General features: G+C 67.5%; 2 protein-coding genes across 8 annotated transcripts; both read right to left on the bottom strand.

Annotated features, from left to right (window-relative positions):
• Positions 1–6,535, bottom strand: LOC120512921 (cytoplasmic phosphatidylinositol transfer protein 1-like). The gene is given in 10 exon segments (XM_039731750.1): positions 1–899; positions 1,825–1,888; positions 1,962–2,117; positions 2,214–2,309; positions 2,398–2,469; positions 2,947–2,954; positions 3,104–3,192; positions 4,724–4,872; positions 5,834–5,923; positions 5,926–6,535. Coding segments are annotated over 10 exon segments (1,182 nt in total). The 5' UTR covers positions 6,118–6,535; the 3' UTR covers positions 1–633.
• Positions 6,536–8,994: 2,459 nt separating this feature from the next.
• On the bottom strand, positions 8,995–10,761 carry LOC120512923 (myeloid-associated differentiation marker homolog). 7 transcript variants are annotated; one of them, XM_039731763.1, is made up of 3 exons: positions 9,518–10,761; positions 9,256–9,440; positions 8,995–9,225 (listed from the first exon to the last, which is right to left on the bottom strand). In XM_039731763.1, the coding sequence occupies exons 1-3, from the start codon at positions 10,151–10,153 to the stop codon at positions 9,165–9,167; spliced, it is 882 nt and encodes a 293-aa protein (XP_039587697.1). In that variant the 5' UTR covers positions 10,154–10,761; the 3' UTR covers positions 8,995–9,164. The 7 variants fall into 7 exon arrangements, 5 of the variants coding, with proteins under 5 accessions (XP_039587697.1, XP_039587698.1, XP_039587700.1 ...); XM_039731764.1 differs by having other exon boundaries at positions 8,995–9,219; XR_005630162.1 differs by having other exon boundaries at positions 8,995–9,208; positions 9,239–10,761.
• Between the last annotated feature and the right edge of the window lie 40 nt (positions 10,762–10,801).

Raw genomic sequence — 10,801 nt, 5'->3', positions numbered from 1 at the left:
TGCCGTGTCTCGAGCTTTATTTCCGAAAAGGCCTTTGTTTTCCTAAAGAAAACGAGGGGCTGAGCGCGCCCCAGCCCCCCTCGAGCAGCCACGGCCTCTGGAGGGACAGTGAAGGGGACCCTGACTGCAGGATCAGCGGTGCACAGGGCTGTGCAGCCCCTTGGGGTCCGGTGGGGAGCCCCAGCCCAGCGCTTGGCTGTCACTGTCACTGTCACCCTCACTGTTCCCCCACGCTGGTGCCTACCCTGCAGGGCACTGCTCCAGCCTGGCACCGGCCACCAGCCCGGCCACGGCAAACGGGCGCCAGCTGGCACCTCCCCGCTGCTCGCCAGCCTCGGTGGCCCTTGCGGACACCGGGGCGGGTGGAGTCGAGGGAAGCAGCTCCCGCGGCATCGCCCGACGCTGCCGGGGACCCGCGCTGGCCTGGCGTCCCCTCCTGGTGCAGCCAGCGGGTCTGGCACGGCAGTGGTGGCCCTGACCCCTGTGGGCACCCTCGGTGGCTCAGGGAGGCCAGCACACCCCAGGGCTGCCAGCGCCCTGACAGCGGGTCCGGGTCGCTCCCTGGGCTCCGCGCCTGTCGGGGGCCGGGTGGGCAGAGCTGGCACAGTCCGGCACGGAGCGGCACTGCCCGCGTCACTCGGCGCCAGCGCGTTCCCGCAGCGCGGGCAGCGTCAGCGTCTCCGGGGCCGACTTCTTCCGCGGGCGACTCTTGGGGGGAGCCAGGAACTCGGGGGCCTCGTCGCTGAGGGGAGTGGAGGGGGCGCTGGCAGGGGCCGAGTGCGTGGCCGTGGGCTGCCCCACCTCGCTGACCGAGATGGCCGGTGCCACCAGGCCGATGAGCTCGTTGGTGGCCTCCTGCGTCTCCTGCTCGTAGCGCCGCACCTCCTCCATCGTCATCCCTGCCGAGCACAGCCGGGCTTGGGGCCGCTCGGCACGGCCGCCCCCTCATCCCGGGCAGCCCCCGCCCCGGCTCCCCACCGAGCTGGGGGACAGGAAGGGGACAGGGACTGGGGACAGGGAAGGGGATGCTGGGCAGCACAGCCAGCTCCCCAACTCCAGCGCCAGCCCAGACAGCAGACGGGAAGGGATGAACAGGCAGCGCAGGCAGGGGACACGCAGGGAGGGCAGCTGGGAGGGGGGACACTCCACCGCGGGGTGCAGGAGGGGCACAAGCCCCCTGCCTGCACCCACTCCCAGGCAGCAAGGTGGGGTCCGGGGTGTCTGTCCCCGGCAGGCAGAGGGGCTTAGGGGTGCTGGCTCCCCAGCTTTTGGTTTGTGGCCACTTGCATCTGACTCTCGAAGGCCCGGACCTCTTCCAGGGACATGTCTGGAAGGCAGAGAGCCACTCACCGGGATGGCCTGGCACCCGCCACCAGCTGTCACCAAACCCGGGGCTCCCGTCCCTGTGCCCGCATGTGGCAGTCACCTGCAGCGTATGTCCCTGCCAGAATGGGGGTGCAGGCAGCGCAGGCGGGGTGCTGGGACCCCTCTGCCCATCCTCCCCGAGGGGTGCAGGGGAGCATGCAGCATGCAGGGTGCAGGCAGGGGTGAGCTGGAAGCACAGGCAGTGCAGGCAATGCAAGCAGTGAAGGCAGTGCAGGCAGGACATGCAGTGCAGGCAATGCAGGCAGTGCAGGCAGCACAGGCAGTGAAGACAATTCAGGCAATGCAGGCAGTGCAGGCAATGCAGGCGGGGCTGGCAGCAGCATAGGCAGAGGAAGAGCTGGAGCTGCGGTGGGGTCAGTGGCACCAGCAGTCTGACCTGCAGCCCTCCCTCCATGGGCACCGTGTGCCCCCTCCCCACCGTGTGCCCCCCGGACTCACCACACCACTCGTCCACCCAGGCGAAAGCCTGCCGGTGCCCGATCAGCAGGATGTCCCGGATCACCTGCAACACCACGGGGATCAGCACCCTGTCACTGCCCCCCAGTGCCCCCCAAGCCCCCTTGGGCCCCCCTCACCTTGTGCACAAACTGCTCCACCCGCGTCTGCAGCCCCCACACCTCAAACTTGACGCTCACCAGTTTGTAGGAGCACATGATGGGCTTGGTGTGCTGGCGCCAGCCCTCCCGCAGCGGCCCCCGGCCCGTCTTGGCCGAGCTGAAGAAACGGGGGTCCTGAGGTGATGGGGGACATGGGGGTCATGAGTCCTGCCTTGGGACAGGAGACAAGGGGGTGGCTCCAGGGAGCCCCCTCGTCCCCAGCCCAGGTACCTCCAGGCTGCGGTAGTAGCGCTCAGGGATCTCATCGAAGGCGATGTCCAGGAAAGAGACCTCGTGGTCACCCAGGATTTTGTCACTGTGGAAGATCTGGGGAGGGGAGGATGGGTGAGTGACCCAGGGACCACAAGTCACGAGCTGATGAGTTTGCCAGCTCTCAGCTGCACTGCACACTCACATTCTCGCTGTCCCCACAGTTGTCCTCGTACTTGGTCTCGATGTAGATGGAGAACTTGGGCAGGAAGGAGCACTGCAGGGAGTGGCTGTCAGCTGCTCCCCGAGGGACACCACTCCCAGGGATGCCCACCCTGAGGGACATCCCACCCCGAGGGACACTTCATGCCCAAGGATGCCCATCCCCAAGAGGTGTGCAGTCCAGGGACACTGATCCTGAGGGACACCCATCCAAAGGACACCCAGCCTTGAGGGACACCCACCTCCAAGGATGGTCATCCTCAAGGAACCCCCAGCCACAAGGACACCCTCTCCAGGGGACTCCCACCCCCAAGGAAATCTGAGCCCCAGGGGACACCCACCCTGAGGGATGCCCAGCCCTAAGGACACCCACCCAAGGGCCACCGCCCATGGTGACACCCACCCTGAGGGACACCCACCCCTAAAGGATGTCCATCCCAAAGGACACCCACCCCCAAAAATGCCCCCCCAGCGCCCTCTCCCAGGCCACCTGCTGCAGGAGGGGACAGCTCATCCCATGGCAGCTCCTTACCGTGTACTCTGCAGGGACACCAGGGCACAGCGGCATCGCAGGGTGGCATTACAGGGGAGAGAGGGAGCAGTGAGACCAGGGACAGCTCCTGCAGCCCCCGCAGTGGGCAGGGGCGGGGTGCCCAGGGTGCCCGGCCCACGCCCTGCCCGGGGCTCACCCGTGATGGTGTAGGGGTAGTAGTTCCAGGCCTTCTCGGTGATGTAGAAGATGCGGGGGGTCACCGCCCGTGCCCAGCTCGGCAGTTTGCTGTGGGCACCGTGTCAGGGGACCCCCTCAGACAGGACATGGCTGGTGCCACCCAGCCCTACACTGCCAAACACAGCCTGGCTCTGGGACCCCCATTCCCACCCCAGGAACCCCACCTGTTACCTGGCACCCTCACCTCCACACCAGGGACCCTCACCTGCTCCTCAGGACCCTCATCTGCATCCCAGCACCTCTCCCAGGAGCTACTGCCACCTCCCCAGCATCTCCATCTGCATTTCAGCACTGTCCTGTGCACCTCAGGACACCCCCAGGGACCCCTGTCACCTCCCCAGGACCCTCACCCCTGCCCCAGCTCCTCACCATTCACCCTCACCTCCACTCCAGGATGCCCTCACCTGCACCTCAGAACACCCCCAAGGAGCCCTGTTACCTCCCCAGGACCCTCCTTTACACCCCTGGATCATCATCTGCACCTCATGACACCCTCAGGGACCCCTGTTGCCTCCCCAGGACCCTCCCCAGTGCCCCAGCCTTCTCCCACCAGAGACCCCTGCCACCTCCCCAGCACCTTCATCTGCACACCAGGACACCCCAGGGATCTGTGCCAGCTCCTCATCTCCACCCCAGTGCCCTTCAGGTTCCCCCCTCCTCCCCAGACACCCTGACCCCCACCCCAAGAAACACCCACCCTCCATCCCGGACCCTCTCCCCTTCCCCAGGACCCCTCCACCTCCCCAGGGCCGAGCCCCCCAGGTGCTCCTGTCCCCCCCAGCACCCCGGCAGGATCGGGCCCCCTGGGGAGGCAGGAGGTGGGTTTTGATTAATTTTCAGGCGTTATAAATAAATTTCAGGCGAGAGGGGAATCGTGAGTGCTGCAGCTAAAAATAACCTGTCTCACACCAGCAGCTCCTGGTGGGGAGCAGCCCGTGTCCGCAGGCAGCTGAGGGGACGTGGGGACAGTGCTGCTGGGGGCCAGCCACTGCCCCACGGTGGCACCCCCAGGGCCAGGGCATTGCCAAGCCCCCGATCAGGCACCCAGAGGTGGGTGCCCACCAGGCAGGGGGGTGCAAGTCCTGGGGTGGGGGCACCCCATGAGAAGCGGGCAACCCCCAAAGAGGGGGTGAAGCCCTAGGATGGGTACACCCTGGGGCATGGCTCTCAAAGATGGGTGCAGTTCCTGGCACCCCCGGAGATGGGTGCAGCCCCCCAGGATCAGAGCAGCCCCGGAGATGGGTGCATCCTGAGAGATAAGGGCAGCTCCCAAAGCTGGATGCACACCCCAAAGATGGGTGCACCCCAGGACCTGAGGACCTCACTGGGGGACACACACACAGCCCTTGAAGATGGGTGGGTGCCTGGGAGATGGGTGCAGCCCCCAAGATCAGTGCACCCCAGGAGATGGGGGCACCCCCGGGAAATGATGGGGGGAGCCCTGGGAATCAGCACTCAGCAGCGTGCCCAGGACCCAGGAAGGAGGTTCCCCAGGAATTTTGGAGGAAGAGCTGGGGTCACCCAGCTGCCTGCCCGTGCCCCACCCCGCAGTGCCGCCCAGCAGCCACCACGGGCTCACCTGGAGAGGTGGACACGCTTCTCAGTGAACTGGCCGGGGCCGTGCACGGGGTCCTCGTGGGGCTCGTTCTTCACCACCTCCACGCCCTCGCCCTTCTCGCTCTCCTGGTGGCTGTGCTTGCTGATGGTGTAGAGCTGCCCCACGCGGTACTGCAAGCACAGAGCCCGCCCTCAGTGCCACCGGCCCCGCTGACCGCCCAGCACAGCCTGAGCCACGCTGCCGAGAGGGGAAACTGAGGCACGGAGCAAGGGGTGGCAGAGCCTGAGCCGTGCAGCGGGCAGGGGGTTCCAGGGGCACCCTGTGTGACCTCCCATATCCCTAGGCTGTCCCAGCTCCCAGGCAAGGGCTGGATCCTGCTCTCCCTGTGCTCTCCCAGTGCCTTGCAGAATTCCTGGAGGTTTTCTGCTTGGCAAACTACCTGGGAGCCAGGGGAAAATGTCTGTATGATATAATCTCTATGATCTATCTGGATGTGACTGTGTCAGGTATATAACCATGAGGGTGTAGATGTGTGTTTGGGGGTGCAGCTGTGCAGCGGGGGCTGGACTGTTCTGCTGAAGATCCCATCCACCACTGCAATCGCCAGCAGGATTTTACCACCCTGCTCTGATTAAATGAAAACCTTCCCCGGGTGCCTCCAAGGAGGGACAGCACTTCCCGGGGTGGGCACCACACCAAACGCAGGCACCAGGGAGAGACCTTTGCCCAGGGATGCTGCCAGCTGTCAGCGCTGTTTGCCGATGGCATTCAGGCTCCCTGCCGGAGCAGGGATGGAGTTTATGGTCACGGGCATCCCAACCCCGGTGCCCTCCGCTGCTGGTCCATCCCCTGTTCCCGCTGTGCCCCGGTGCTGCCGTCGGGCTCAGTGCCCCGAGCTCGCCGTGCCCAGGGACAGGCTGTCCCCCCACCCGCACCCCAAAGCACGGCTCGGCCCTGGCACAGAACATCCCGAGCCATCCCCATCGCTGCCACGAGCCGTGCCACGAGGAGACAGCAAGGGGTCACTGCGTCCCTCCCAGGGCAGGAACCGATCCCCTGGGCATGAGACCCGCACCCACGCCCCTCGGTGGGGGTGTCCGTGCCCGCCCCCGCCCCGCGGGCCCCGCTCACCTCCTCGGTGGTGAGCGGCATGCAGATGCGGTACTCCTTGACGAGCATGGTGACACCTCGGGCGGGGTGACACCTCGGGCGGGGTGACACCTGGGGCGGGGTGAGGCGGGCACGGCGGGCAGGACGGGGGTCAGGCGGAGGCGTGGGCGCTGCCGGGGACGCGGCTCATGCTGGGGGCGGCGGGCAGCGGGCGGGGGGCGCGGCGCTGCCTCCCACGCTCCGTCCCAGCACCCCCAGCCCGAGGCAGCCGCCCCGCTGGCGGTGACTTCACGAGCCGTTGCCATGGCAGTGGCGTGAGGTCACCCGTGCGAGGAGCGGCCTGGGTGTACCCAGCTGGGGACACCCCGGCACCCCAAAACCTGCCGCCGTTAACCCCTGCCCTGCCAGGCAGGCAAACGCGTCCCCTTGGAGCGCACGTGTCCCCCCAGAATAGGGTGCCCTCCCTCCGGGGTGCCGCATCCCCACCCAGCTGCGGTGGCCAGTGCGGCAAGAGGGCTGTAGGGACATGAGGATGGGGTCACACTTGCCCGGTGCTCCCGGGGACCCACCTCTGGGCACCCACACTGTCCTGTCCTGAGGGGCGCTCCCCGGGAGCAGAGGATCATGTCCCTGAGGGAGAACACCCCTTCCCTGGGCAGGAGCTGGATCCCCTTCCCCGAGGCTTCCCCCAGCACCTGTCCCAGCCAGCGCCCACCCCGGGGCGGCTCCCCAGCACCCACCACACCCATGGCACTGCCAGGCTGTGACACTGCCTCCCCTCTCCAGCCAGGGCTGGGGATGCTCAGTGTGAGTGTCAGGACAGCTCAGGGGGCTCCTGGATGTGCCCCCCAGCCCCACAGGGAAGGGAGAGCATGCGGGCCCTCCTGAAAGTCACTCCGGCTGGGGGGGTCAGGCCTTGGAAGGGCAGATGGGGGCTCACATGGGATTTTGCCTGGAGGCAACTTGTCCAGCTGGGGACACAGGGACATCCTTGGGGGTACAGGGTCATAGCGGGACACAAGGGCATCTTTGGGGGCACCGGGGGACACAGCAGTGTCCCTGGGGCCACAAAGCCATTTGAGGCTACAGGGGCATCCCTGGGGGACTCAGGGGACACCCTGCTGACGGGGCAGAGGGCTGGGTGCTAGTGCCAGGTGCAGGAACCCCAACACCGCGGGCAGAGGCAGCCCCGGCAAACGGGAGGGGACAGCCCGGGGACTCACCGGAGCACTGCAGGGCACGGCATTCCCCTCCCCATCCCGGCAGCTCAGACGGCCCCCGCCGGCTGGAAAAGGAGGAGCCCCCCGGCCGGGCTCAGCCGCCCCTTCCCCACCGCTGTCCGCGGCCGCATCCCCCCGGGCCGGGCCCCGCCGCCCCCAGACGGCCCCCGCCGGCTGGAAAAGGAGGAGCCCCCCGGCCGGGCTCAGCCGCCCCTTCCCCACCGCTGTCCGCGGCCGCATCCCCCCGGGCCGGGCCCCGCTCCCACCGCCGCCGCCGCCGCCGCCGTGCCCCGGCCGTCCCGGGCCGTGCGCAGGAGCGAGCCGCCCCCCGCACCGCCTCCCGCGCCGCGGCACACCGACCCCTAGGGGGAGGAATGCACCGGCACCGCACCGGCACCGCACCGGCACCGCACCGGCACCGCACCTGGAGCGGCGCCGCACCGCACCGGCACCGGCACCGGCACCGCACCGCAGCGACAGCGACACCGGCACCACGGCACCGTGAGACCCTCTAGCACTCCGCCGGCACGGCACAGACCGGCACCGGGGCACCCTGGCACGGCACAGACCGGCACGGTGACACCCCGGCACGGCACAGACCGGCGCCGGGGCTTCCCGCAGCCACCAGGTCTCAGGTCCCCCCAGCACCGCCGTGTGCCCCAGGTGGGAGGTGCCCCCCCGGGAACCCCCAGACCCCTCCAGCCACTCACCTGCACCCCGCTGCCAGCCTGGCCCCTGTCCCCCAGCCTCACCACACCCCACGTGCTGGCACTGCCCACGTGCCACCCACAGCCACACAGCACAGCTCATCACCAGTGACACCTCTGTCACTCCCTGCGCCTCTCGTCCTCCTTCCTCTGCTAATTTCCATCATCCTGGGCACTGCTGTACCGGGCTGTGCCTCGCCACTGTCGTTTTCCTGTTATTGCCTCCCAAAACTCTGCCGTCCCCTCCATCCCTGCTGCCTGGGGTGCAGGGGAGTGGCCCGTCAGTGCCAGCGTGATGGCCACTGTGGGGACAGGGAACGGGCACCCCCAGGCCACCCTGTGGTGTTGCCATCACTGGCACTGCTGGGACCCAGCCCTGCAGTGGCCCTGGCCCTGGCCATAGAAGTCCCACCTGCCCAGGCACTGGGGCACCTGTCGGCTCTTTTGTGATTGCCAGTCTGTGCCACCTCCTGGTGGTGGGGACCCCATTTTGTGTCACCCTGTGAGCCCAGGGCAGTGGTGATGGGCCCTGACACGGGCCCACAGCAGCAGGGATGGCCTCAGGCTGTGGCCAGGACAAGCAGTGGCAGAAGGAGCAGCGTGGGGACAGTGGCCCCAAAACCTGCCAGGGTGCCCCACGGGCACCCATCCCACATCCGGGAGTGCGGTGCCAGGAGCTCTGCCTGCGGGCACACCTTCCCTGCCTGCCCTGCACCGCTGCCTTCCCACACAGCAGCCTGTGGTGTCACTGTCTCCCCGTGGTGTGCGTCAGCAGCCCCAGCTCTGGTGGCACTGGGTGGCAGCCACCCCCCTCCCCATTTTCCCCCAGGGAGGGGACGCCACAGCAGCCCCCAAAGGGGACTCCAGCCTGCATGGCGGGGACCAAACCCAGCAGGGCTCCCACTGGGGTTACTGTGGTGGTGACAAGGACCCGGCCATGCTGGTGACAAGCACCTGGCGAGCTCTCAGCCCCCCCAAGAGCTGCATTCCTCCTGAACCTGTTTGGCAGGGCCCTGTGCAGGTGCCAAAAAAAAAGGCATCCGGGTTGGGCTTTCCCTGGTCATGCCCTGCTTCACTCCAGTGCCGAGTCAACAAGGAGTGGGAAGGGTTTTCTGGAGCCTGGTGCCCCCACAGTGCTGCTGGTGCCCCCCAAAGTCACCCACGGCTCCCAGTGCCAATGGTGCCCCCCAGTTTCTCACCTCCCAGCAGGGATCCTGCAGAGGGTTGGGAAGGGGAAGAAAGAGGAGGCAGAAACCAGTGAAAAATGACCCAATTTAATCCCAAAGCCCCCTCAAGCCCCTCGTGGCCCCTCCAGCCCCCTGTGTGCAGCCCGTGGGGTCTGGGCTGAGCACACCCCTGGGTCACGCCCTGCCTCTGTGCTCCAGCACGGGGACAAGGAGCTCTCCGAGGCACCCGGCCTCTTCCTCAGCTCCGCCGGCAGCCCCGCACCGGCACCGGCACCGGCACCGGCACCGGCACCGGCACCGGCACTGACACCAGCACCGGCACCGGCACCAGCCATGTCCCACCGCCCCCAGCCCTGGCCACAGCCCTTAGGGAGGTGCCCTGAAAAAAACCATCCTGGTGGAGTAGACCAGGTCCACCAAGTAGGCGATGAGGTTGAAGATGGTGAGGAAGGTGACCCCCAGGTGCCTGTTCCACGGGCAGTCCGTGCCGCAGGGATCGGGGCGGCTCTTGCCCCTGAAATTGTAGAGAGGCCACATGATGGTGGCAGTGAGGTACATCAGCAGGGCCAGGAAGTTGTAGCCCACCAGCACCTTCTCCAGAGAGCAGGGAATGTAGGTGAGGCAGCGGCCGATGGTGAAGATGATGATGAGGAGGGTGAAGATGAAGCAGATGGAGTAGACAGCCAAGCACCACATCAGGCCAGATTCCTTATAGTTGTCCTGCAGCAAGGAGAAGATCAGGCAAGCCACATAGGTTTCAAAGACCTTGAGGAGCCCAGGCACGGTGGAGAGGAAGCTGCTGATGTCGCCGGGCTTGGCGCGGGTCAGCGACACCTCGGTGGCGTAGGCGAGGAAGCAGAGGCAGGAGGCGGCGGTGGCCACGGCCTGCCGGGCACAGTGGCTGCCGCTGCAGGAGCTGTCGATGAAGATGGCAGGGAACACCACCGAGGAGGTGAAGACCATCAGAGCGGCCAGCATGGAGAAAGCCGAGGTGAAGTCATCCCAGGAGAGCGGCAGCAGCGGGTAGAGCTCCAGCAGCTCCAGCAGCAGCACCAGCAGCGTCACGGCGAAGCAGAAGCACCAGGTGAACATGCACCACGTCCCGTAGGGACCCGCAAAGTCCCCGGTGGAGGCCACCAAGCTGAAGGTGAGGCAGGAGAGCACGAGGGCGAGGAGGCGGGCGATGCCCACCCAGGAGGTCAGGGCGCGGAGGTTCACCGTGGCCATGGTGCACGGCTGTGCCCGCGCCGCGCTGGGCACTGGCGCTGCCCGCAGCCTCTCTTATCCGGCTGCCGGGGAAGCGGGGTGGGGCGCAGGGCAGGGAGCCGCCAGCCCCCCCGAGCCGCCCGTGCCGAGGACCCCCGGCTCTGCCGCCGCTGCCGCCGCGCCGGTGGCTCTGGGGGCCGGCGGGTGGATCATTAACGGGGGCCGGGCAAAGGGCGGGCACGCTGCTGGGCCGGGGCGGGCAGGACGCCACCGTGTGCCACCGTCCTGGCAGCGAGCCCCGGCCCTGCCTGCCGCAGGAGGTACAAAAGGGCTTTTTGTGCAACCCTAGAGTACCGGGAGGGGCACCCCGACACCTTGACAGGTACCAGGGCTTGGCAGCCAGCGGGGCAGCACCCACTGGGTCCCCCTGAGGGGTTTAGGGGCTGCACCCGTGCGGTGCCCCTGGCAGGGGGATGCCGCAGCTGGGTGTAGCCCCTTCACACCCTTGTGGGCACACCTCCACACCCCTCGGCACCTCCGCTCCGCTCCCCTCCCGGCACCTCCGCCACCTGATAAGGGTCTCAAAGTCCAGCTGTGCCAGCTGCCGCGCTGGGCAGGGCGGGTGAGGTGGCCAGGAGGAGGGCATCTCCACCCTCGTCACACCCCACA

The sequence above is a fragment of the Passer montanus genome, unplaced genomic scaffold (assembly GCF_014805655.1).
Source record: "Passer montanus isolate IOZ18808 unplaced genomic scaffold, ASM1480565v1 scaffold8, whole genome shotgun sequence".
NCBI classification, from domain to species: Eukaryota; Metazoa; Chordata; class Aves; order Passeriformes; family Passeridae; genus Passer; species Passer montanus.
The sequence above is the reverse complement of the archived record's forward strand: the minus strand, read 5'-3'. Positions and strand labels throughout refer to the sequence as shown.

Bases quoted from the DNA above. Each gene is read 5' to 3' on its own strand.
- LOC120512923 (XM_039731762.1), bottom strand. From the start codon at position 10,153: ATGGCCACGGTGAACCTCCGCGCCCTGACCTCCTGGGTGGGCATCGCC. The intron at 9,441-9,517 runs GTGCTGGTGGGC...CTACAATTTCAG, and splicing joins TTCCCTGCTCTCTGGAGAAG to GGGCAAGAGCCGCCCCGATC.